General features: G+C 42.3%; 1 protein-coding gene and 1 long non-coding RNA gene across 6 annotated transcripts in view; one reads left to right on the top strand and one right to left on the bottom strand.

Annotated features, from left to right (window-relative positions):
• Nucleotides 1-26,748, top strand: part of LOC114889001 (transcription factor COE1-like) — a 44,298-nt gene that overhangs the window by 9,520 nt on the left and 8,030 nt on the right. For 4 of the 5 annotated variants that reach the window (XR_003791929.1, XM_029211713.1, XM_029211714.1 and 1 more), the window contains exon 2: nucleotides 5,868-5,941. Coding sequence is in view for 3 of the 5 variants with exons in the window: in XM_029211713.1 (XP_029067546.1) it covers nucleotides 5,868-5,941 (74 nt within the window). In the remaining 2 variants the exon portion in view is untranslated. Of the gene's footprint in view, nucleotides 1-5,867; nucleotides 5,942-14,593; nucleotides 16,997-26,748 lie in introns of those variants that run through there. The other variant, XR_003791930.1, reaches the window with a different exon arrangement.
• LOC114889003 lies at nucleotides 11,759-25,034 on the bottom strand. The gene is made up of 4 exons (XR_003791931.1): nucleotides 24,645-25,034; nucleotides 20,376-20,462; nucleotides 16,987-17,132; nucleotides 11,759-12,690 (listed from the first exon to the last, which is right to left on the bottom strand). It is a non-coding gene; the product is annotated as an uncharacterized LOC114889003 (long non-coding RNA).

Genomic DNA, 26,748 nt, shown 5'->3' with positions numbered 1-26,748 from the left:
TACTGAATATGATATTCCTATGCAACTTTCCTAATTCAGTTCTGCAAACAGGCCTGCTTAGCTGCTGAGCTTAAATTACATCTTTGTAATTTGTTCACCAGTAGCCAAGCTGCTAATTGAAGCAAAATAATTTTTTATTTCACTATTAGTTTTGGATTGCTGTCTGACACAGTTGTTTCTGAAACGTCACATTTGTAGTGTTTTCGTTGGCACAGGTTAATTTTTAACTAAGGCTCCCTCACCTACTGGAAATTTCTGGAACCGCATTAGCTAACACTTTTTTTTTTTTTTAATGACAAGCAGTGGAACTTGGTGGTTGAAAGTCATGATTAATATTACAGCATGTTGATAACAGGTGTTCATATTTTTTTTATTAGTTTTGATTCTTGGTAATTTGCTGCCAAAGTCGTGTTGACAATCTGTATTTAGAGGACACTTTACTTCTGGTTGAAGGAGATACTTTGTACATTCATGAATGGATTCTTTAAGGTGACAAATTAGGTTTGGCGTTTTATTCTGTATTTGGAAGAAAGAGTGATGTATTTTCAAGGTTACTGTTTTGATTTAAATGGAAAATTAGGAGTTTTTGTTAGTTATAGGTTACCTATCTACCTGTCTTCCTTCCTCCCTTCCTTCCTTCCTTCTTCCCTCCCTTTCTTCCTTCCTTCCTTTCTTTCCTTTCATTCTCTCTTTCTGTCTTTCTAAATTAATGATGACAAGTCTCCGATTGTTGCTTTGTAAACCAAGAAAGACTCCTAACGAATACATTTTGTTCCTAAAAACCTTTCAGATTTTAATGAACCAAAGTCAAAAGTATTCTCTTTGCCCACTTTATTTTTGCATGGAACACAAAGAGTTAAAATTATTTGAAAAGTAAACAAAGAAAACTGTGCTCAATTCCCTGTATTTCTTTCCGCGTGCCATTGAGGTGTGATCCCTGTGTAAGTTCACCGTGTATTTTCTGTTTTACTAGGCGGTCTTTATCCATAGTAAGTTTCAATTAACTTTTAAGACCCAGTGATATTTTAGAAAGGTGGAGATGAACCACAGTTCACAAGATGCCTTCTAAAACAGTGGCAACAGAGGCAGATTTTTTCTATTGATTGATTTCTTTTCAAAGATGGTATAGGTTAATGTGTAATTGGGCATTTGAAACTGATGGCATTTCATCCTCTCACAGCAAACCTTCTGGCACTATTGTTGTGTAAGAATGTGAAAGTTTGGGCTGCCCTGGTGGCGCAGTGGTTGAGAGTCCGCCTGCCGATGCAGGCGACACGGGTTCGTGCCCTGGTCTGGGAGGATCCCACATGCCGCGAAGCGACTGGGCCCGTGGGCCATGGCCGCTGAGCCTGCGCGTCCGGGGCCTGTGCTCCGCAACGGGAGAGGCCACAGCAGTGAGTAGGCCTGTGTACCGCAAAAAAAAGAAAGAAAACAATTATTCTTGAAAAAACCCTCAATCAGAAAGTCAACAGAGTATTAAAAATAATTGTGATATTTTCATTATTCTCATTAGAGGAGAACATTAAGGGAGGCTAGTATATCAGAAGAATAAATCTGCTCCAAATATGTCAAGTTTTGACAACTTGTTTATCAATTTCACTAGGTGTTTAAAGTTGAGATGAAGTTCGTGCTGTTTATTCTTTTACTTTTTTTCCTGTACAAGCAGTCCTGCCACCTTAAGGGATTTATTTGCATTGGCAGGATTAATGTAAACATCATTTTCTATTTGATATTGTATTTTGTTGTTGTTTCTTAGGTTAAACCTCAACTTGCTTCACCATCAATTCATTTATTTAAATAATATATTTGATATGCTTCCTCTCCCCTCCTGCCCATCTCTGGAACAGGCCTCCCATCCTTACTCCTTCCTGGTGAACACACTGATTTCTTTAAACCACTGTTGTTTTTGTCGCTTTCACGGCAGACCTACCTTCCTCCCAGTGAGCAGACATATGACTTACTATGGAGGATGAAGATAAGCCTTCTTCTTGGTGTTTCATTGTCTACCTCCTAAACCAGCTGTCTGTTAAAATGGTTTCACTTAAAGTAGTCAATGCTGTTTATATGCTTCTGTGATCTCCCAACTGATCCGGCCTCAACGAGCTTCACTCACACCCCACAGAGGCACATATTAAATTGGGAAAACAAGCAGAAACTTCTCCCTAAGCTGGTGTTAGAGGACCCCTTTCCTTTTAGGCTCGAAGTCTGCGTTTGCTGAACTGTGAACCAGTCTTGACGTGTGTACTAAATGTACACGGTAGAATTTGTGTGAAAGCTGGAGGGAGAACTTGTTGACATTTTTAAAAAGTCTGTTTTATTGTTGACACTCTACATCGGAGACATTCATCAAAATAGACTTACCCTGTTTTCCTATGTTGAATCTCATCAGAATGTCGATTTCTTGGACCATACTTTTATATGATAGTGTGCTATGTGTGTGGTGTGTGTGTGTGTGTGTGTGTGTGTGTGTGTGTGTGTGTTTTAACAAGCTTTTTCAGTAACAAAAACTCCTTAGGTGAGGTTGGAGGTGGAGCTGCCTTTGACGGAGTTTCAGTGTATAGCTAACTCTATTACACTGAGGTTCTAGATTATTACTCTATTTCCAGGATTTTAGTTCTACTCCTCAGGAGAGAGAAAAGACTCTCTGTTTCACTTGTTTTTATTTCAGAGGTCACAGAAGCAGCAAGCACTTCTTTGTCTGTGGTTATGTGCTGAGAAGTATTGTTCTGCTGAGGCCCCAAGGAAAGGGACAGAAGAAACTTCATGCTTCCTTCCGTCCCCAGAGTTTAACTATTTCTGAGCAAAAATCCAAACTCATGCTTTCATTTTTCTATGCTTGATGTAGAGAAAGATTCTCCATTTTGACTCTGCTGCCAGAAGCGAAGTGGCAGGTTGAGATTGGTAGAGATGTATTACGGAGGCCCTGGGCCTTCAACGAATGATGTTCAGTCACCAAAGACAAAAACATGGAATACCTGGGAGACCATGGATCATCTACTGTTTTGGGGGGTCGTCAACATATTTTCACTGCAGCATATCTTTTTTTTTTTTTTTTTTTGTGGTACGCGGGCCTCTCACTGTCGTGGCCTCTCCTGTTGCGGAGCACAGGCTCCGGACGCACAGGCTCCGGACACGCAGGCTCAGCGGCCATGGCCCACGGGCCCAGCCGCTCCGCAGCATGTGGGATCTTCCTGGACCGGGGCACGAACCCGTGTCCCCTGCATCGGCAGGCGGACTCTCAACCACTGCGCCACCAGGGAAGTCCCCTGCAGCATATCTTTAATTGAGTATCATCACGGGCCCACTGATTTCAGTGGAACCAGCAGCCTCAGTAAAAAATAATATTGGTATTATCTAGAAAGACTCAAAATGAGAAGGTCTGATGTAATTGATACTCCTTTCTCCTCCCAAAACCAATTTTTTTTTAAACAGGAAGGAAAACCCCATTAATACCTGTGAATTTCATTTACCAAGTTACTTGTATTAGTTTAGCATGACAGAAAACTAAAGTTGAACCAGAGGTTTTCAGGGGTATTAAGAGAACGTACAAAACATGTAGTGATAATAGGATTTCCCAGAAATGCATGATAGAATTTTTTAGCACCACGTATGAGATCTCATCAGTTATTTACAGTGTTTGATTTTTTAAAGCAGTGATTGCAGTAAATCAGGCAGATATAAGTTTTGGTTTTTAAAATATTTTCAATTAATGCATTTTCTTGAGTAAAGCAACTTCTTGGGTATTTAAAAGGTCTTTTAAGATTGCAGGAATGCATCATCAGTGCATGCTAAAACTAATGGGTGAAAATTTAAGTCATAATATGATGTTAACATAATCTAGATGATTTCCCCAGAAGATAGTTATGAATTACTTAAAGTAGTAACTTTACAGTACACAAATCTGGCTGTGCTCTCTGATGGGTGGCAGGCACCCCCTTAACCAAATGGTCAGAGTTTACTGCATTAGTGGAACGAGTTGACAGTGTGATGTGATACAAGGAGAAGGACTCAGCATCCTGTCTGTGGTATTCCGGCCCTGAATTACATAACTTTAGTCTAAGCCTGAGGAAACATTAGACAAACCCAAATTGAGGATGTTCTACAAAATGGCCTGTATTCTTCAAAAATGTCAATGTCATGAAATACAAAGACTCAGGAATATTCCTTTTTTAAGGAGATATGACAACTGAATGCTGTGATTGGTATTGGTTTTGTTGTTGTTTGCTATAAAGGACATTACTGGGTATTTGGTGAATCTCAGGTGTTGATTCGATTACTGTATTGTACCAATGTTAATTTTCTGTTCAGATAATTGTGCTATGGTTATGTAAGAGAATTCCTTGTTTTAAGGAAATACATTCTGAAGTATTTAGGGCATGTCTGCAGTTAACTAATAAATGGTTCAGGAAAAGAAAACAGAGAAAGAAAGAAGAATAAAGCAAATTTACTAAAATGTAAACACTTGAGGCATCTGGGTAGAGTATCATGGAATTCTTTATATATCCTCACAACTTTTCTATACATCTAAAATTCTATACATCTAAAATTATGGCAAAATAAAACATTAAAACTATAGGGTTATAACAGGCTAACCATAAAAAATGCTTTCGATGGGCCAATGGTAGAGAAATGTTTTCTCCTTATACAGGTACTTTTTCTCATTTTTTAATTTGTTGCAATTTTTGTTTTGTACTGGAGTTAGGTAACAAAGCCAGAGCCTGCTCTGAGGGTCTGCACACATAGTGTCATAAGCTGTCCTCCATCATTTACAGTTCTAAAAGTCTCAGGTTCATAAACAAGCACATTCCTGACAACTATAAGTTAGTTACTGCAGTTTTTGTGTGTCCTAAAAAAAGGGTAGTCTCTGGTTAATTTAAGTAGTTTCATCACCAAGAAATTGAGTTATCTGAATGGTGTGAAAGTAATTTTATTAAGAATTTGAAGCTGTGTTATATTAGTATTACGCAGTGCTACATTGTCAAGTTAGTTAAAATGTATCCCCATGCAGAGCACTGCTCTACCCATAGCTGTGAGCTTTTCTCTGGCCCAGGTATTAACATGTACATCTTCCAGTAAGCAGAGGTCTCAAGGAAACTTCCAGCAACCTTAAGTAACATGTTTGTACACATATTACTAAAAACATCTTGGCTGGTGAGGTGGTTTGGGACTCCAAATTTTGAGAGTCAGATGTAATTCTTCTTAGTTGAGGGAGATAACTATGGCTTAACTCCCCGCCCAACCCTGCCCTTCCCCCAGCATATGCGGGCGAGTATTACTGTTTGGGTGGTTATACACCCCAGAGAGCACATGTTTTCAACCTGTAGGCAGGAAGGATTTCCGGATTGATGAATCATCACAAGACAGTGAGTGGACTCATAACCATACCCTCACTTGTTTTCTGCTACTTACCTCTTGAATATTACATGTTGGAGTTGGAAGTAGTAAAATGAGGTAACAAATACAAATCATTTAAAAATAAAATCCATGTGCTTTTCTATATTTTAAATCACTAGTATCTCAGTCTGCTAAGCCTTCTGGGTTTTTCCTTCCCCACTGATTAGATTTATTTTTATTCTGAATTGAAGAGAGAACTGTGGTTGTCTTGATGACAGAAGCCCATCTCATACAAGGATCCAAAGATGTGCATTATAATAAGGTGGTTGATGGGACAGAGAGGAACATATCCCCTTCCACTCAATTTGGGTTGATCCTTAACAACTGTCTTAAAACAGTCAGCCCAGTGAGGCCTTTGGCTCTGAAAGCTAGTTGGCCTTGCAGCACTGGTGAATGGTCAAGAACTCGATTGTGGTAGTTTGTCCTCTGCTACTTGGTTCCATTCTTAGCCCAAATCGTGCCTTTGTTTACAGGCCGTAGCGTATGAAGGCCAAGACGAGAACCCAGAGATGCGCCGAGTCTTGCCCACACACGAAATCACGTGCAGGTAAGAAATACCTTGTTCTTTCCCTTTAATTAGCAAAGAGAAGATGAATTCGTATCTCAAATCTAGGTGAATCAGGTCTATTTTTGGGTATATGTTTATCTTCTGATAGACAATCTAAAAACTGTTAGATGTGAGTATTTGGTAGTAAAGTGTCAGGCATCACAGTGGTTCTCAATTATTTATTAGATTTCATCCTAAAAGACGTATGTTTCCATTTTGATATCACATTGTTAATGGGTGCAAAGCAGTGCTGTCCCCTTTTTCCTTTCAACCCTTTTAGTGTTAATATATGTGCTCAACTGCATTGCTAGTAAAATAAGAGTTCTATTGATGTCTGCAGAAACCTCTGTTTGGGTAAGACGTGAAAGTTATAGTTCCCCTTTTTAATTCTTCCACTTAAAAATGTGACCATACATACATAGGCATCATTCCTCCCCACACCAACCCTGCATCTGATCTCTTAATCTTAGTTACCTTTTATATAACTATGACAGTGTAGCTAACATTTCTTAAATGTATCGAGCTTTTGGAAGGATGGCAAAGATGAGTCACTGAAAGGTATAAACATTCATGTTGTCCACAAATGAGTATCTTTATTTTTGTCTGAAGCTACGTTTGAAACCAGGCAAGCAGACCACATTCACTTCCGTGGCCTCAGCCAACCCTCCACATGGGAGAGTAAACCAGAGAACAGCCTTGTAACTTGTAGTTTAGGATTCTAATTCTTCGTAAAATAACACTGGCGCTTTGCTTCTGATATATTCTGAGTAATTGGATAAAGCATGACGATGACACTCTGCACCAGGGAAGGGCTACTAATTGCTTTGTTAGCAACACAGGCTCTCCTGGCACAGAGTGTTCTTGGCTCCTGACTGTTACTGACCAAACCATTTAGGACTTTCAGCTGCCGCTTCAGCATGGGTGGGTTTATTTGCTGCCCACGGACCTGTGGGGAAAGCAATCTGAAAACTCTACAGGTGGAAATAAAATAGAAAAGAGATGAACGTGTTTCCTTAGTGAAGTCCCAAATAGTAACTTCTTCTGTATCTATAATATGTATGTATGTCAAAATTTCTTTTTTCTCCTTTTTAAAAAAACATACTGCTAATATACTATTCTAAAATATACAGGAGTTTCGCAAGTTTTCACTTCAGTGATTTGTAAAACTTGTTAATTGTTCTGAAAACAGGTTGCTTTTCTCTAACTTTAAAGCAGCAACAAAATCCAAAAATATGGTCATGGATTTCTTACAAGACATTATTAGGCAAAATTAGTGTTATACTGTATACAACAATTGCACAGCTAAAGCTGAGCTGCACTCTTCAGAATGAGTAAAATCATTCTGAAAAGCATTAAAAAATGATCTCCTTCATATTACTATTTTTCCAACCATACCTCTATTTTATCTTCCCACAATTAGCATGTTGTTAGAATGAATTTTCCGTATTCTATTCCATGTGATTCCAGCAAACAGGAGACAGGAAGATGGATCTCAACCAATAGGCCAACTAATATCTATAAATCATAGATTTGCATCTCATATCTGCACTTGTTTGGACTATGCTAGAAATTCTTCTTAAAATACTTAAATATATATTATGCCTTTCACACACAAGCCTACACTCTATTAATGCAGTTCATATTTTTCTTGTTCTTAAAATTCATTGGTCCAAAGTACTTTGGGTAACCCTATTGCATGAGCTGTCTAAAGGGCTTACTGCAATGGGATTGTTATTATTGTCTCTCTTTGAGACAAAACCCCTTTGACTTGATGGCACAGAACCCTTTCCATGGAATTCTGGGAGAGGTTCTGCATTTTTGGTAAACTGGAATCTATTATACCAATCATCATTATTACATTTTGCTAACACTTGGTGATGAAACTCTTAAAAAGTATGGCCCCATGAAGGATTTTTAAAAGCAGGATGCATTCCACAAAGCATTTGATTATAAATGCATCTCCACATCCTGCGTTTAAAATGTGAATGGAAAATAGGAGCTCTGCTTGGTAGGCGAGTCCAGTTCCCAGCCCCCCAGGCAGGGCGATGCAGCTTTTCTCCCTTTCCAGTGAACAGGACAGTTGCAGGGGATGGGTGCTGTATTTAGGACGGCACTCTTTTCCCACTGTCAGTGCCTAGCACCTTGTGAACCATGAGCTCCCAGGGCTAGCCTGGCCCCTCGATATGGCTTGCTCTTCCTTCCTCTTTGGCTGGTTTATTCTCATTTTTTCCTTCCGATTCCCACTTAAGCATCCCTGGTCGTTGGCCTGAGCGAGGTCCCCTTATTATGCATTCCTGTGATATCCTGCGCTTTTCCTTCATAGCATGCAGCACATTGTAATTGTGTGTCCAAGGCCTGTCTTTCTTTGCTGGACTAAATGCTCCTTGAAGACAAAGAAGTTACCCAGTTTTCCTCTCTGCTTTAGTTGCCCATTTGTCAAATGGGGAGAAACTATTACTTCTCTCACAGGGCGGTTGTTAAGATTAAATGCTGTAATCCCCATAAACGCTTATCACGGTACCTGACACATAGTAAGTGCCGAATGTCTATTGTTAGTAGTAGCAGCAGGAGTATCAGTATTGATAGAAGCAGTGGAAGTGGTGGGGGCAGTAGTAGCAACACCTGCAGTGTGTAGTTAAGCACCTGGCACAGAGTTGCTCAAAGGGAAAGATGGTAAGAGAATATTGAAGGGAAGGGAAGTGTCTACTAAAATGTTAACATGCTTTGTTCATTCTAGGTGTGCTGTTAAGGATATTTTCATTCATTCTTTTAGCACGTACGTAGGAGAGCTGACAGGTTAGCCTGGGAGAATGAAACCCAGAAAACATAACTAGACAGCACTGCAGAAAGGGTGGCCTGGGATAAGAGGTGAGGCCAAGGACCACAGCTGCTCAGAGAAAGGAGGACATACTTGCAGGTGGGTTTTAGCTGCAGGAATTGGGAGGAAGGTGACACAGGACCCGGATTTTAGAGGGTGCACGAAGGAGCGTTTTGGTCCATTTGTTGGCAGTCCAGGCACGATTTCTCTGGGGAGAGGTCTGCAGATGGTGGGCCTTTGGCCTGGAGCTGGGCAGAGAGTCAGGGTGAAGGATAACCAACTTCTGAGGTCTTTTCTCAAAGGTGCGAGGTAAAGCTATGGGCTTACATGGGACTGACAAGGATGGGCAAATAGAAAGAGAAGAGGCCATGGATACATTCTTGGGCAACAATCTCATTTAGTGTGTTCGAGAATTAGGAAAAAGAACCTTGAGCATACAGAGCATGGAAATAAAAGGAGGGTGTTTCAGAGGCAGGGAGCCATCCATGTAGTAAGTGTAGGGAGATCCAGATAAACTTGAAGACTGAGAAAAGCACCAGAAAGTCAGCTGGCGCTGAGGTCCAGAAGCCAGCTTTTATGGGGTTCAGGTGGCAAGGAGTGACGGCAGCTCTGGCAAGGGGACAGCTGGACAGTGAAGAAACCAACTCAAGAGAAAAGAAGGAGCAAGTCGTTTTTTCATCTTTTTAAGAATGGAAAAACTTATGTTGGTTAAACAGGGAAAAAATGAACTTATTACTATTAATCGGACTATTCAGATAACTCATATATCTCATTCTCTAGCCACTTTGGCTAAATGGGTTAGATAATCTTGCTTTTTGTTGTAAAACTTAGAGATGGAGCTGATGCTTTCCTCCTCTTGAGACAGCCTCAACTTATGGGAAGAAATTCCATGTCCCTAAGATGAGGATCTGCAGGCCTCATGACCAGGAAACATGTATATGTTTCTTGCCCTGATTTATGAAGCCATGTGTCAGTGCACTAGAGATACGCCACCTGTGTCATGCTGCTAAGGAAGAAACTCACAAGCTTGGTTTTCCCTGGACTATCTTGTCCGAGGGATGCACAGTCTTGCTGGGGAGAGTCCACAGGGTATGTAGGACACCAGGTGCTGGGTCCCCACCCCTGTGATGGGCCACACTGCTCTCCTGCCATTTGGGTTGCAGGTTGAGAAGGGGTGTGAAGTAGTGGGAATCCTGCTCTGTGACAAAGCGAATGAGGAAACTGCAAACCTCCTGACAGACTCCTGCTTTAGGGAGCAAATGCCAGGTCTGCGCCTGGTGCAGTGCCTGACAAACACAGTAGGAGTCTAAAGAACAGCATTTGAAGGGATGAAGATCCATCAGTGATGAGGACATCATTAGCATGTGATTTCTTCTGGTAACCTGGTAACTTTTCCCTTGAAGTGCTTTTGCGTCTGTTGTTCCATGTACTGTATTGTTTCAGCCCAAAACCTCTCCTGCCTTAAACACAAGTGAATCTGTTCTCCCTTCATTCTGTCCTTCTTGCTTAATGCCTGCCTTGTGTATGGTCGTGGTCGGTACCCACCTTTCTCAGTCCTTCTGAGTTCAGTACAGGGACACGGGGAGCAGTTCAGCTTGGAGAAGGTCTTGACACTGTCCCTAAGAAAGCCCTGTCGCTGTCCCTAACAGGCCCTGAAGCTATCCCTGAGGCCCTGATGCTGTGCCTAACTCAGGCCCTGATAATGTCTTTAACTAAGACCCTGATGCTGATCCTAGCTAAGGCCCTGACATTGTCCCTAACTAAGACCCTGAAGCTGTCCCTAACACAGGCCCTGAGGCTATCCCTAACTCAGGCTCTGACTCTGTCCCTACCTCAAGCCCTGAGGCTGGTCCTAACTCAGGCCCTGATGCTCTCAATAACTAACATCTTGACACTATCCCTAGCTCTTTCCCAGACTCTGTCCCTAGCTAATGTCATGACTCTGATCCTAACAAAAGCCCTGATGCTGTCCCTAACAAAGGCCCTGAAGCTACTCCTAACTCAGGCCCTGCCACTGTCCATACCTAAGGCCCTAATGCTAGTCCTAATGCAAACCCTGATGCTAGGCCTAACTCAGGCTCTGATACTGGTCCTAACTAAGGCCCTGAAGCTGTCCCTAACATAGGCCTTGATGCCGTCAATAACTGAAGTCCTGACACTACCCTTAGGTAATGTCATGAGGCAACTCACCAAAGTCCCAACGGCGTCCCTAAGTAAGCCCTGAGGCCATCGCTAACTCAGGCCCTGAGGCTGTCCCTAACTCAAGCACTGACCCTGTCCCTAATGGAGGCCCTGATACTGTGCCTAACTCAGGTCCTGGCAATGTCTTTAACTAAGACCCTGATGCTGATCCTAACTACGGTCCTGATGCTGGTCCTACGTCATGCCCTGACACTCTCCCTAACTAAGGCTCTGATGCTGTGCATAATATCTTGGTCTGTCCCTAATTCCCTGAGGCTTTCCATAACTAAAGACCTGACACTGTTTCTAACAGCCTGACTCTGTACCTGATACTGAATAAGCAGCCTCTCTGCACCGGTTTTGAATTGAATCTCAAGAACAGTGTTTTGGAAGAAATAGAAAAGATTAGTTTTATCACTCTGCCAGCCAATAGAGGACATAGCAGGCTCGTGCCCTCAACAACTGTGTGTCCCAATGCGGGAGGATCTGGTGAGGTGTTTTATAGCAATGGTTCAAGGGTGTGGTTACTGATAAGGATCAGGGTGTATACAGGGCCTGCACTCCTTTAATCTGGCCTCAGATAGTCTCTTGAGGAGCTTCTCTGGAATGAAGAATGCTAACATCTTCCATTTGTTGGGGGTTTTAGTGACTTAAGGAGCTCAAAAATATTGTTATGTGTATCCCTTGAGGCAGAACCAGGACCCTGCCTCAAGGCTGCACTATTGTTTCTTGACTGTTCCTCCCTGTCTCTGCATCCCCTCCCTTCCCTGATTAGCAACTGTTCGAATCCACCCTTTGGAACTCAGGGAAGGTCCTGGAGTGTCTAGTCTATTCCCCACAAACAAGTTAGGAGGCACACAGAAAGGCTTCTGTGCCCAGGAGACCCACAGAGTCCCACTCAGTTTAACTCCTCCTCTTCTAGACACTCCTCAATCTTTAGGACAACAGGTTTTTGACAAGAAAAGGAATAATCATTTCAGATTGAGACATTAATCATAAACTTGGCACAGGAACTCGGTTTTAAGGGGACTCAGTTTTAATCCCCACTTCAGTTTTATCTTTCCCCACATCTTTCAGGCAACGGGGCAACGACTGCTCTGGCTGCTTCCTGCTGAAACTGGGGGTGGGGGCGGGCGTCATCCTGCCTAAATCTGGGGGAATGGATACCAAATTACAAATATTTGAGTTCCAAGTCCTGGACCTGAGACTCGTATGATTAAGATCTCAATCCCTTGGTCTGCCATTTTGGTGCAACCAACCCAGTTAAAATAGGAGGGGTAACAACTGAAACTTTAATAGTAAAAGTAGATCTCATTCCCTTAGGAATTCAGAAGAATAAGTCTGAAACCCAGTCTGGAACTGGCACTTCGGAGAGACTTTGTAGCCAGTTGTCTAATTTTACCTAAGTAGGTCTTAACTTCTGATGTAGTATTAACATATCCATAACAGGAGCTATTGACCACTACACATATGTCTCATCTTTCTATTAGTATCTGATCTAACATCATTGTTTAAAATTTAATAGTTAAGAGAGGAGTCCTTGAAAATGTACAGTTGCAGCTACCAGCAGACATTGTTTTGAAAATGGCTAGTGGCATCCCAAGTCTGACATAGCTCAGAAATTCAAGTTCAACAGTACAGGAATGTGAGGACTTCCCTGGCAGACCAGTGGTTAAGACTTCATCTTCCAATGCAGGGGGTGCTGGTTTGATCCCTGGGTGGGGAGCTAAGATCCCACATGCCTCGTGGCCTAAAAACCAAAACATGAAACAGAAACAATACTGTAACAAATTCAATAAAGACTTAAAAAATGGTCCACATCAAAAAAAAAATCTTGAAAAAGAAAACAGAAAAACAATACAGGAATGCATCTAAAATCACATCTACAATGGTCACTTAGCTTTACCTTGGATGTCTGAAGCATAGTTACTCCTTTTTGACTGTCAAATGCATTCCCCTCCTCAATGCCAAAGCAGATGTACAATGCATGTCCGAAAGGCTACAAAACGGGCCTCTTTGGTCAGTAAAATTTAAGTTAAACCATGTATAAGCCAAAGCGACGTCCTCACACCTCAATACGTGAAGAGTTTTTTTCCCTTTTGATTACAAGTCTTTCAATAGAAAGCATTGATGATCAAAATGTCAATCCCTCAGTGCCAGAATGATTCAGCTGTTTGGCCCACGTATAGATCATGTCCCTCAGCGCTAGGCCTCCTTTATATTTGCCTAGTTAATCCACATTGGGGGAATACTGATCAGGTATCATGAACATGCTCAGAGGTATGTTAATGAGAAAATGCTTTATATAGGCCATACATTTTATTATTCATACCCAATTGTCACACAAGCATTGTACATGTGCTTTTAGCAGTAGACCTAAAGCAAACAGTGATACATCATGAGTAATTACATTCTGATAACTTCACTAGGTAATTTTCCTTTCCTCCTAAACATCAGGGCAAAAGTGAAGCCAACACAGTAACTTTCATAAATACACACTTCAATACAGAGGTGTCATTTACCCAACTGCTCAAAGTCCTAAGTAGCTCCAGGGGAAGGACTTCCCTGTGTCTGGAAAACACAGATCAAAGCCAGTAACAAAAAAACAAAAACGTTATAACCATATTCACCAGTTCACCCAGTAACCAATCCTTTTGTTAACTTTTTATGAAGCCATCAGATTCTCCATTAAGATTTTTCATTTCTTACCCAGTTTGGCATTATGATACGAAATTTATCAGAGACCTGTGTTTGCCAAAAGGCCCTTCACATAGATCTTCTTGAAGATGGAGCACTTTTCCAAAGTTTAGAGCACAACAATAACTATCTATAAATCACATAAAGACTTAAAAGGTCACGGTTAAACATTTGATCACAATGTAAATGACAAAAGAAACAATTATTGCTGTTACATGAAACATTTAAAAATAACTAGAATTATGACTGATAACATTTTACCAGGACATACTAGATTTTTAGGAATTCCATGTAATTTAACATACTAATCAAACATTTCTCTCTGAGATGGCTCAGGGGCCTTCTAAAGCACCTCAAAGTTAGCTGGAGATCAAAAGAACTGTTAGAATTGGCCAAACAACACTTAACCAAAGTAAGGAGATTTCAAACAAAAATACAGATCACAGACACAGGCAAAGGAACTCACAAGCTGTTATTAAAAGCTGTGTTCCAAGAAAACTTTGGAGGGAGAAACCAAAGCCAGTCTTGCCCTAACCCACTTCCAACAAAATCCATTTACCCAACTAAATTTAATCCAATAGAAAATCCTGATCATGCACAACTTGTTTCCTCAGTGTTCCCTTTTCACAAATTTTCATCACCTTCTGTATCCATCTTATTTTGCCCCTTATTTTCTTCTGCATTCAGAAACTAACAGCTCTAGTACAAAGTGACTTTCTTTTCTCTTTGTACTATCAGCCTGGTACCTAGCTGCTCACTTTGTTTATTACGTAGCTTCATAAATGCTTGAACATATGGAACTTCTTTTGTCTTTCTCTTCCTGTTACAAAATAACTCTACCTGAAGGATAGTATAGTCATTTAGGCTACCATTCAAAGACCACCTTTCCTCATTTTCAAGAATGTATCCATACATTGGCCAGACAAAACTACAATAGAATTCCATTATTTTCTTAGTCTTAGGTTTACAACTACAGGTTGACCAGTCTGCCAGGATTTTGCCCATTGGCTATCCGATGGAATTGAAGAAGCACTTCCTATGTCTGAACCATAGAACACTCATACGCGGACTAAGAACAAAACAAGATCCTCACCACCAATGGAAGCCTCAAACCAAAGGAAACCAAACAGAAACCAAAAACCAAACAGCACAAGACTCAAATCAGCTTCCAAGTCTCAACTTAGCCTGTGACCTCTGTCCAAGTGGTGCACCTTCCAATTGAGATTTCCAGGAATGAAAAGTCACCCAAATGGGAGCCAAAGTTCCCCCAAATGTACAGGGCTATAAGGACCTCAGAGTGCATGCCAGGGGAGTTACCACATGCTGGCTGAGGTATCGCAACATCCTAAATGCTACTTTTCTGGTTCCCCAAAATAATCCCTTGGAGTAGGACATTCGGGGCAATCCAGGAAGGAGGAAGAGAGGAACATCCTCAAGGCAAAGATGGCCTTGGCAGTTGCTAGGGTGGTCCCTCTTCCGCCATCTTCTCCACTGCTGGGATGGCAGATGGGGTATGACTGGGGCTTGGCCTCTCCAGGCAAGGGTCCCAGGCAGTCTGGCCTCTAAAGGAATTCTACAACCCTACACTCTCTCAAAAGAGGCTGGCATGGAGAAAATCAGAGTGTCCAATCAAGTCAGGGGACCCACAGGGGCCTTCCCCAAGTCAGCCCCATACTGGGTACTAAACTTGATGCCGAAAACTCGACCTCTGTGCACCAGTGCCAAATCGAATCTCAGAGACAGAGGTTTGGAAGAAGTAGAAAAGAATAGCTTTACTGCTTTGCCAGCCACAGGGGGACACAGAAAACTCGTGTCCTCAAAAACTGTGTGTCCCAATGCAGGAGGATCTGGTGAGGAGTTTTACAGCAATGGTTTAAGGACACAGTTGCTCCTAAGGATTAGTGTGTGTACAGGGCCTTAACTCCCTTTAATCTGGCCTCAGATGGTCTCTTGATGAGCTTCTCTGGAATGAAGAATGCTAAAATCTTCTATTTTGTGGGGGTTTTAGTTTGGTAAAGAGCCCAAAGATACTCTTATGTACATCCCTTTAAGGCCCTGAGGCTGTCCTTAACAAAGGCCCTCAACTTATCTTTAACTGAGGCCCTGACACTAACTAAGGACTGAGGCTGTCTCTAACTAAGGCCCTGAGTCTGTCTTTAACTAATGGCCTCACTCTTTCCCTAACTAAGGCCCTGACACAGTCCCTGACACGGCCCCTAATAACATGAGCTGTCCCTCATTAATGCCCTGATGCGGCCCATAACTGATGTACTGAAGATGGCACTAAGGTCCTGACCATGTCACTAATGACCCAAAATGTCTCTTACTAAAGCCCTCAAGTTACCTCTGAGGCCCTAAAGATGTCCATAACTAAGTCCCTGACACTATCTCTAAGACCCTCAAGTTATCTTTAACTGAGGCCATGACAATATCCCTAACAAAGGACTTGATGCTGTCTCTAACTAAGGCCCTGAGTCTGTCTTTACCTAATGGCCTCACTCTTCCCCTAACTACGCCCTGACACTGCCCCTAACCAAGGCCCTGACACTTTTCTTAACTAGGGACTTGCCGCTGTCCCTACCTAAAACCCTGACACTGTCTGTAACTAATGACCTGACTCCTTCCCTAACTAACACCCTAGTTTTGGCCCTAACTAACGCCCTGACACTGATTCTAATTATGGCCATGATGCTGGCTCTAAGGCCCTGAATATATCCCTAAGTAACAGCCTGACTTTTGACTAAGGCTCTCCCTTATAGTCTAAGCTGTCCCTTATAGTCTAAGCTGTCACTAAATAATGCCCTGATCCTGTCCATAACTAAGGCCCTGAATATGTCCCTAAGTACATCTCTGATGATGTCCCTAACAGCCCGAACTGTCTCTTCAAGTTATCTCTGAGGCTCTGACACTGGCTCTTACTAAGGCCTCACCCTGGGGCTGTCCCAGGCTGCTGAGCAGTTTTCTCTTGTCCGCATCTCTAGACAGCTGCCGGCCACTGGCCACTCTAAGATTCTGCGATGCAGTGGTCCCACGTGGGATGTGCCTGTGTAGGCTCACCTGCGGGAGGAGAGTCATGGCCACTCCGCCCTCCAGGGGACTGCAGCTCAGGGTAGGAATCTCTCAGCCAGTGTCTGGACACAGGGTTCTGTGTCCTTGTTTGTTGTAAATCCCTTGGAGTTACCTCTAACATTTTTGAATGGATATCGCCCCCTCTGCATATTTATAATATAAATTATTTACGACATTAAGATCCAGGAATGACATTCTCAGAATGAGCAGGAGAACACTGGATGCCCCCCCAATGATCTATTACTTGGAGGATTTAAAATTCTAATGAGAAAACACTCACTCTCCTCACCCTCTTGGGTGTCAGCACAAGGCGGGAATCAGCTGCATCCTTTATTTATCCCTCTGATTTTCCAGAACCTTTCCTTCAAGGAGAAATCTCTGGGCTCTGCGGGAACTGTGAGTGGTGGCCGTCAGGTAAATCTGAGACTGAAAAGCAAGAGGAAGAGAGACAGAGGAGGAGATAAGAATCGGTGACAGGGAGAAGCAGAGGCGTCCACGTTCAATCACAGGCTGAGAGTCTGAGCTAGTCTCCAGCGAATCTAAGGACCACCAGCGTCTGGCCCCACTGGCCTTGTCACCTGGTGTGGGGACTGGGGACAGCCAAATCCCCATGGCCACTCTCAGAGAAATCAGGGATGTGGGAGGGCACCCCTGAGAGCCAGATTGAAAATGGTCATGCTGTGAAATAATAAGATGCCCTTTCAGAAAAGTGAAGACTGTCCTCTTGGTTCTCAAAGACTTGCAAATACTCTGTGTCCTTCTGGAGGCATGCTGAAGCCTTCAGCCTTTGAGGGCAGTAATGGGAGTACATCTGGGCTCAAAACCATCCAGCACTCACTCCCTGAGGGTGCTGAGGATGACCCGTGTCCACCCCTCGGGTGCTGTGGGGCCTGAAATCCCCTGATCACCGACGACGGGAGGGGCCGCACAGACACTGCACTGGACCACCGGGGGCCTGGCTGGTGGGCTACAGTCCTTTATCAGATACATGGTTTGCAAACATCTTGGGCCATTTTGGATGGTGGATTATCTTATTCCTTGCTCCTTTTATACACAACTGTTTTTCATTTTGAGGAAGTCCAATTCATCTATTTTGTCTTTTGTTGCTTGTGCTTTTGGTAGCAAATCTAAGAAATCATGACCAAATCGAAGGTCATGAAGATTTACTCTCATGTTTTCTTCTATGAGTTTTATAATTTTGGTTCTTACATCTAGGCCTTTGGTCCATTTTGTGTTGATTTTGTATACGGGGTGGGGGGAGGTAAGGGTCCAACTTTATTCTTCTGCATAGGGGTATCCAGTTGTTCCAGAACCTGTGCTCACTGTTTGGGAGAAAATACCTGCAAATGATGTGACCAAAAAGGGCGTAATTTCTAAAGTATACAAATAGCTGATACAACTCAAAAAAAAATAAAAAAGTGGGCAGGAGGTCTAAATAGACATTTTTCCAAAGAAGACATACAGATGGCCAATAGGCACATGAAAAGATGCTCCACATCGCTAATTATTAGAGAATGCAAATCAAAACTACAGTGAGTTATCACCTCATAGTGGTCAGAATGGCCATCATTAAAATGTCTACAAATAAATGCTGGAGGGGGTGTGGAGAAAAGGAAACCCTCCTACACTGTTGGTGGGGATGTAAATTGATGCAGCCACCATGGAAAACAGTATGGAGGTTCCTCAAAAAACTAAAAATAGAATTACCATATGAACCAGCAATCCCACTCCTGGGCATATATCCAGACAAAACTATAATTCAAAGAGATACGTGCACCCTAGCGTTCACAGCAGCACTATTCACAATAGCCAAGACATGGAAGCAAGCTGAATGTCCCTCAAAAGATGAATGGCTATAGAAGATGTGGTACATATGTACAATGGAATATTACTCAGCCATAAAACAGAATGAAATAATGCCATTTGCAGCTACATGGATGGACCTAGAGATTATCACACTAAGTGAAGTAAGCCATAGAGAGAACGACAGATACCATATGATATCACTTATATGTGGAATCTAAAATGAGACCCAAATGAACCTATATACAAAACAAAAACAGACTCACAGATTTAAGAAAACAGACTTGTGGTTGCCAAGGGGAAGATGAGGGGAGGGATGGATTGGGAGTTTGGGATTAGTAGAAGCAAACTATTATATATAGGGTGGATAAACAACAAGGTCTTACTGTACAGCACAGGGAACTATATTCAGTACCCTGTAATAAACCATAATGGAAAAGAATATGAAAAACAGTATGTATATATGTATGTGTGTGTGTGTGTGTATATATATATCTGAATCACTTTGTTGTACAGCAGAAATTAACACGACTTTGTAGGTCAACTATTCTTCAATAAAATAAATTTTTTAAAAATTAGGTTGAGATTATACCATCAATTAATTTGAAGTCACTTTTATAAAGTAGGCCTTATTTCCCTTGTCCTTTCATCCTGGGACAAATGTATAACAGATAGAAACCAACCTGGATTACTCCAGGCTGAACTCATATCACACAGAACTTTAATTGTTGAACAAACCATTAATACCAGTTACACCATGGGATGTCCTGATTCAATATCAAGTTTGTAAACCTTGTATCAAGCCTGCAGAATCCACTAAATTTGGAAATTCAAACTGAAATGAAGCCAACTATCCCATGACTTCTCTAAAACTAGTTATACAACAATCAATTGGAAACCATATGCAATCAAATGAATGTAGACAGAAACAACTCTACCCTTCCTTTGTTTTCGTTTTAGATGAAGACGGTATTTAAGGTGATGTCTTGGGCCATTCCAAGGTGTTACTCAATTCCCTGGGTATCTCCCATGCACACAGGATGTACACGTGTTAGTTAACTTGTTTGTGCAACTACATGAAGGTAGTTAATACCACAAAACTGGATACGTAAAATGAATTAAACGCTAAAGTCATGTTTTGTATCTGTAATGACAATGGAAAAAAAAGTGCAGCGCTGATATTTGTTACAAAAACGAACGTTAAAATCATCCTTAGTGAAAAAAGCCATACAGAAAAGGCCACCCAGGGCTTCCCTGGTGGCACAGTGGTTGAGAGTCCGCCTGCCGATGCAGGGGACACGGGTTTGTGCCCCGGTCCGGGAGGATCCCACATGCCGCGGAGCAGCTGGGCCCGTGAGCCATGGCCGCTGAGCCTGCGCGTCCGGAGCCTGTGCATATCACAAGGGGAAAAAAAGAAAGAAAAGCCCACCCAGATCCCATACTCATCTTGTCTGCTTCAAATCCATCAAGGTTGTCCAAATGAGGGGAAAACTCAGTAATGGTTCCAGAAAAAGAAAACTGGATCAGGATGGAAAAAGACATTTTCATACAGTTGGGAGAGCAGATGAAAGTTGAAGTGGGCCTGTGTATTAAATTATAATGTGGACATCATGATTTCCTCATTTAGGGATTATGTGCTGGTTCCTTGGGTAAAACACACTGAGCATTTTGTGTGAAGTGGCAAATGTGAGTACTTTTTGCCATTATTGAAACTTTTCTGTACATTTTAAGTTACTGGAAAGTAAATAACTTTTGTAAACAACCATGTCAGTACCATGCCAGAAAATCAGATAAGACAGACATCAAACTTAGTTATAGAGGCCAAGACTTACCCAGACCACATTCAACCAAAGTTGTGATACTTACTTCCCTTGTAGGAGTCCACATGGTATTAACAGGCACCGTGGGAAGAGTATGTTAGTTAGCTACCATGTCGTGGGTCCTGTGGATTACCTGGGGTGCAGTAGAAACAGTGAGATTTTAGTATTACAATTTTTCACATTACTTCAAAAAATATGTTAAAAAATAAATTCAGTAGAGTTGCAAAATATGGAATCAATATACACAAATCAGTTTTATTTCTGCACACTAATAATGAACCACCAGGAAGAAAAATCAAGAAAACAATCCCATTTACAATTCCATCAAAAAGAACAAACTATTTAGGAATAAATTTAACCAAGGACATGAAAGACCTATACTCAGAAAACTATAAAGCATTGATAAAGAAATTGAAGACACAATAGAAAACAATATTCCATGCTCATGCATCAGAAAAATTACTATTATTAAAATGTTTGGGGCTTCCCTGGTGGCGCAGTGGTTGAGAGTCCGCCTGCCGATGCAGGGGACACGGGTTTGTGCCCCGGTACGGGAGGATCCCACGTGCCGCAGAGCGGCTGGGTCCGTGAGCCATGGCCGCTGAGCCTGCGCGTCCGGAGCCTGTGCTCCGCAACGGGAGACGCCACAACAGTGAGAGGTCCGCGTACCACAAAAAAAAAAAAAAAAAAATGTTTGTTCTACCCAAAGCCATCAACAAACAGTGCCAGGAAAACTAGACACCAGTCTCCAAAGAACGACACTGGTCACCATCTACACTGCACATAAAACTAACTAAAACGCACAGTATTCCACATTAAACCCTTTCTCTCCTGAGTGCCCTGAAGATGCACCCCACCCACCCAGCAGCCAGCTGCACAGGAGGATTCTCCACACTTGCTCATTTTTTCGTCTTGTGGAATCTCCTCACCAGTGGTTCCTGAGAAAACCCAGCTCCTGTTAGTGTGGACAATGCCTCATGGTCCAGAAACCTAAGCCCTGACAGGAGACAAAGCTCCTGTCTGCTTGTCACAGAGCAAAGTCTGTGGGCAGGGTGCACCTGTGCCCCCAGGGTCAGACAGGTGGGTTCGGCGCCCCCTGTGGGACGTCAGAGAAGTGCCGGGAGTGCCGCACTCACAAACCCAGAGGCCTCATCTGGAAGGCAGTTCTGCTGTATATACTAAGTTTGGAAATCCAAACTGAAATGGAGCCAAGTATCTCACTGTATCTTCTCAAAACATGGTTAAGGAACAATTAATCAGAAACCATATGTAATGAAATGAATGTAGACACAAACTTCACAACTTAAACCAAAATTCACTCAAAATTGCCCATAGACAAATTTAAATTACCAAACTATAAAAATCCTAGAAAAAAAAAAGAAAATCTACATGACCTTGGGTTTGGTGACCTTATTCAGAAAACCAAAAGACAAACCACAAACTGCAAGAAACTATTTCCAAAACACGTATCTGATAAAGGATCTGTACTCAAATTATGCCAACAATGCCATTAAAATTTGGTAAAGGTTGAAACACACACCTGGCCCAAGAAGATAAACAGGCAGTAAATAAGCATACAAGAATAAACTCAAGATGCTGGTGGAATGCACGTACAACCAACTTCGGAAGACAGTTTGGCAGTTTTTTCCAAATCTAAACAGTCTCACCTTAGGATCCAAGAAGTGTACCACTTGTATTTAGACAACTGCTTTGAAAAACTGTATTCAAACCAAAACTAGCATCAAGTAATGCACAGCAGCTCTATTCATAATGGTTAAAAACTTAAAGATATCAGGATGTCCTTCTGCAGATGAATTCATAAGCAAATTAGGGCAGATACATGCCAAGGGGAGCAGAATACACCACCCCAAAATATGCCCATTTGACAGAAGGATTATTGTGGACGGATTAATTTAAGAAACAGGGGCTTCCCTGGTGGCGCAGTGGTTGAGAGTCCGCCTGCCGATGCAGGGGACATGGATTCGTGCCCCCGTCTGGGAAGATCCCACATGCCGCGGAGCAGCTGGGCCCGTGGGCCATGGCCACTGAGCCTGCGTGTCCAGAGCCTGTGCTCTGCGACTGGAGGGGCCACAGCAGTGAGAGGCCCGCGTACTGCATTAAAAAAAAAGAAAAGAAAAGAAACAGACCCAGGAGAATCTTTCAAAACCAAGTAGAAAATGCCCTTTTATGAGGTAAATTTACAATTATTAAGGATATCTCCATTTGTAAGGGTATGTCCCTCTCTGGACCAGGAATTGAATGATGACTAAATACCAAGAAAAGCTTGTTGGGACTTCCTTGCTGGTCCAGTGGTTCAGACTCCATGCTCCCAATGCAGGGGACCAGGGTTCAATCCCTGGTCAGGGAACTAGATCCCGCATGCTGCAAATAAGAGCCCACATGCCGCAACTAAAGATTCCACAGGCCTCAACTAAGACCCAGCGCAGCTAAGTAAATAAATGTTTAAAAAAAAAAAAAGCGTGTCAATGAAACAGGCCTGGATATAAATCTGTGTAACAACCATACCCTTGTTTACTGTGCTTTGCCTAATAACCTCCCTTAAATGGCTGCCTCCATTCCCTAACATCTTTTTTTGTTCTCAGCAGAAGCATTTAAGGTAATGGCTTGGGCCATTTCAGGGAGTGACTCAGTTTTCCTGGGCATCTTTCAAGTATACAGGAGGTATGCATGGTATATATTAAACTTCTGATTGTTTTCTCCAGTTCATCTCCTTTTCATTACAAGGGAGATCTCAATGAAGAACACAGAAGAGTAGAGGGAAAATTATTTTTTCTCTCATATACATGCAATGCAATAGCATTCAGCAATATAAAGGAATGGACCATCAACCCGGGCAAAAAAAAAAAAAAAAAATAGATGCATCTAACACATTGCTAAGTGAAAGAATCCAGTCTGAAGTGCTACACACTGTATGACCTCATTTATATGACATTCTAGAAAAGGCAAAACTGACATGGTAAACTGTTTATGGAATATGTGGTTGAAACAGTCCATATAATACTTTAGTGGTGAATAGCTGTCACTATGTATTTGTCTACACCCACAGATTTTTACAACCCAACAAGTAAATTACAATCTATTCAAATTTAGCTACTTAGGATATGGGAGTGTCAAAGACTGGCATACAGAATGTAACAAGAATCTAACTGATTTACAAATGTATGAAAAAACTCACTGTTGGTGGTGGGACAAAATGGGCTGACCTAAGTTAACTCTGGAAATGAGCGGACTCTGTAGGCCAAAGGCAAAATATGCCATACATACACAGTGGACTCTAAGTTCTCTCCCATGAGGGGTAGCAGCTAACAGTACTGAAACTACTATATCAGTCATCGAATGGAACAAGCAGTGAATTTAATAAACGACAAATGGAGGAAGCCAGGTTTCTGACCATTGGAGTGGGAAGTCACAGACAAAGAGAGAAGGTTACAATATTCATGTAATAACAGATCATGTTGGAGATATCAGTATAAACTATCTTTAGCCTAATAGAGATACACCTAATTATAAAGATTTCCATGTGGAACTATGTGTATATGCGCAGGCTGGGATACATGCACATATTTCCATGCACTGTCAGCTGAGCATATTTAGCTCCCACATGTAAGTTTTTAATACCATTCTCTAATAAAAGGAACAAGGGCTCTTTGAAGAAAGGGCTGCTGCTAGGACTGAGACAGTAAATATATGAAGCAGGATAATCTTAAAATATCAGAAAGTAAAGAAGTACCAAAAATTAGAAAAAACACATGAAAGAAAAATTATGTAAAATGAAAACAGGAGCAAATGGAAAAAGCTCTCAACAGCCAAAGCAAGAATGAACTAAGCAGTCTAATAATGTAGTGCTGGATTATAACCAAAAGTTTACAATAAATATTCACGTGTCCAAACTGGCATAAATAAATTACATAGTTTTTGGTGAATGGTGTTAAATAGAAATCTCCTATGCAGAAAGCTTCTAAACAATGTATATAGCCACTCAGCTGTCCATCAAGGATGTGAAGCTAACCCCTCTCTCCTCAAGTGTGGCTTCTGCATTATGACTTCCTCCTACATAAGACATACAGGATGGACATGGGAAAAAATTAACCTCACTGTGGGAAAACTTGACAAACATTACCTCAGCTAGGTGACCAAAATTAAGAATATAAGGGAGAAGTTCCCTTAAAAGCCTGTCCTCTTGATATATAGTGAAGAGGAAGCACTTCACATCTGTGGTCTGCTTTTTCAAAGCCAAGTCTAACCACGACAAAACCACCAAGCAAATCCCAGCACCCGGCAGTCTATACAATACCTGAGCAGCCCTCCTCCACGCTGTCAAGGTCATGGAAACAAGGAGAGTCTGAGCAACTGTCAGAGCCCAGAGAAGACTAAACAGACATGATGACCCCGTGTCCTATGCGACCCTGGAACAAGGAAAGGTATAACAAAGGGAACGTGAATAGGGACTTCAGTTAATAATAAAGTATCAGTATTTCTTCATTATTTGTGATGATTCTGTAGAAAATTAGACAAGACAAATTAAAAGTCAAATAAGAGAAAACTACTGTAACAGGAAATCTAGAGGAAACGGGTGATTTCTTTGTAAAAACACATTACCAAAATGAACCCTAAATTAAGGAAAACACAAAAAGACCAATTAATCACTGAGGAACCTCTTCCCCATACTGGTTATCCTATCACTGTTCCAGGCTTTCCCTCTCCCGGGACAGGGAAGGAACAGGGACAGAGCTGATTGGCAGCTCCCCTAGTATATGACCCCACCCAGTGTCTTCACCTCCCCCAGCCATGCCTACCCAGTGAGAACACCTGAGGATGGATCAAGGAGTATTGATTTGGATGTGTCAACTAGGACTTTTTTTTATTCCCAGCAACTGGACACACTTACTGAAGTAAAATAAATTAGTATTTATTGTAAGGGTATAAATACATTAAAACTTGCAAGTGGCAAGTTGAAGAATGGGTTTGGACCTGGCAGGTCCAGGGGCTCACACTGTCTCAGTGTGATCTTGCTTCTCTCCAAACCTTTGTCCCGCTCAGTGCCTTTGGGGGACCCCATTCACAGGCTCTCTCACTGCCCTTGGGCCAACAGCTATTCTAGGCTGACAACCATTCACCATCCATTTTCCAAGAAAGAGTTTCTCCTTTTCCTGGATTCCAAGAAAGTCATGGTTTTAAATGCCTTTGGTCTGGCTTGGGTTACAGTCTCATACTTCACCCATCACCAGAAGATGGAAAATGGGACTGGCTAGACGTGGGCAGTAAACCTATCTTCGAGCTGGGTGGAACATGGGGTCATCCTTTTGGAACTGTTTGGACTGGAAGCAGGTGAGATGTAATTCTCAAAGGAAAACTGAGGCACTTGGGCATGACAACAGATGCTGGCCAGGAAAAAGCAACAGGTTCTATGTCAATGACAGCTCACTGTACAGCACAGAATCTGACACAAAAGGAAGAAAGGGGTTCACTTAGGGTCAGGGGCTGCAGCTACTTATCCAGTGCTTTTACTGTCCTCCCAAGACTGCAAGAAGTTCTTTCACTTGCTGAAAAGGTAGGATTATTCTTGATGGTAAACTCAAGTCTCCTGCCTTGGGCACCAGGTCCTCACATCTCAGAGGATGGCCCAGAAGAGCCCATGTGCCCTCAGAAGACACACAGACCTCATTCCTGCCCCTGAGAGGTGGGAGCCCTTGAGCTATGCCATCTCCCTGGCCATATTAATTGCCCATCCCTGAGAAACAATACTGCTCCTTTTCCACTTTCTTCTATCTCCTTTACTAAGGGAAGAAACCAAATGCTAGGGTGGTAAGGAAACTCTTGTGCAATGAAGTAATGGGAGGCTCAAGAATTATTCCATGCCATGGAACCCATAATTGGCAGGCTTTCCAGAGGCCACATGGATGCATATGGCTCTCCAAGACAATGCAGTCTCAGTGTGAACCTCCCGTTGGGAGGTCCAGTTGCTCCCGTATCTTTTTATTTTTTATTTTTTTATTTTTTGCAGTACGCGGGCCTCTCACTGTTGTGGCCTGTCCCGTTGCAGAGCACAGGCTCCGGACGCGCAGGCTCAGCGGCCATGGCTCACGGGCCCAGCCGCCCCGCGGCATGTGGGATCTTCCCAGACCGGGGCACGAACCCGTGTCCTCTGCATCGGCAGGCGGACTCTTAACCACTGCGCCACCAGGGAAGCCCTGCTCCCATATCTTTGATTCTTAATGAATATGAATGTCAAAGGTTTCTAACAACTGAAAGGACAAAGGATTGCAGGGCCATGGTCTGCTGTATGGTTGTTGTGTCAGGGACACACTCCAATGTTTAGAGGATTATCACCTCTCTTGGCAAGCTACAAGGCTGTGAGGGGGAGGGCTTTTTCTCAACCACATGGATGTTGGTAGTTG

The sequence above is a fragment of the Monodon monoceros genome, unplaced genomic scaffold (assembly GCF_005190385.1).
Source record: "Monodon monoceros isolate NGI ecotype Baffin Bay Population unplaced genomic scaffold, NGI_Narwhal_1 Super_Scaffold_9, whole genome shotgun sequence".
In the NCBI taxonomy this organism is placed as follows: domain Eukaryota; kingdom Metazoa; phylum Chordata; class Mammalia; order Artiodactyla; family Monodontidae; genus Monodon; species Monodon monoceros.
The sequence above is the reverse complement of the archived record's forward strand: the minus strand, read 5'-3'. Positions and strand labels throughout refer to the sequence as shown.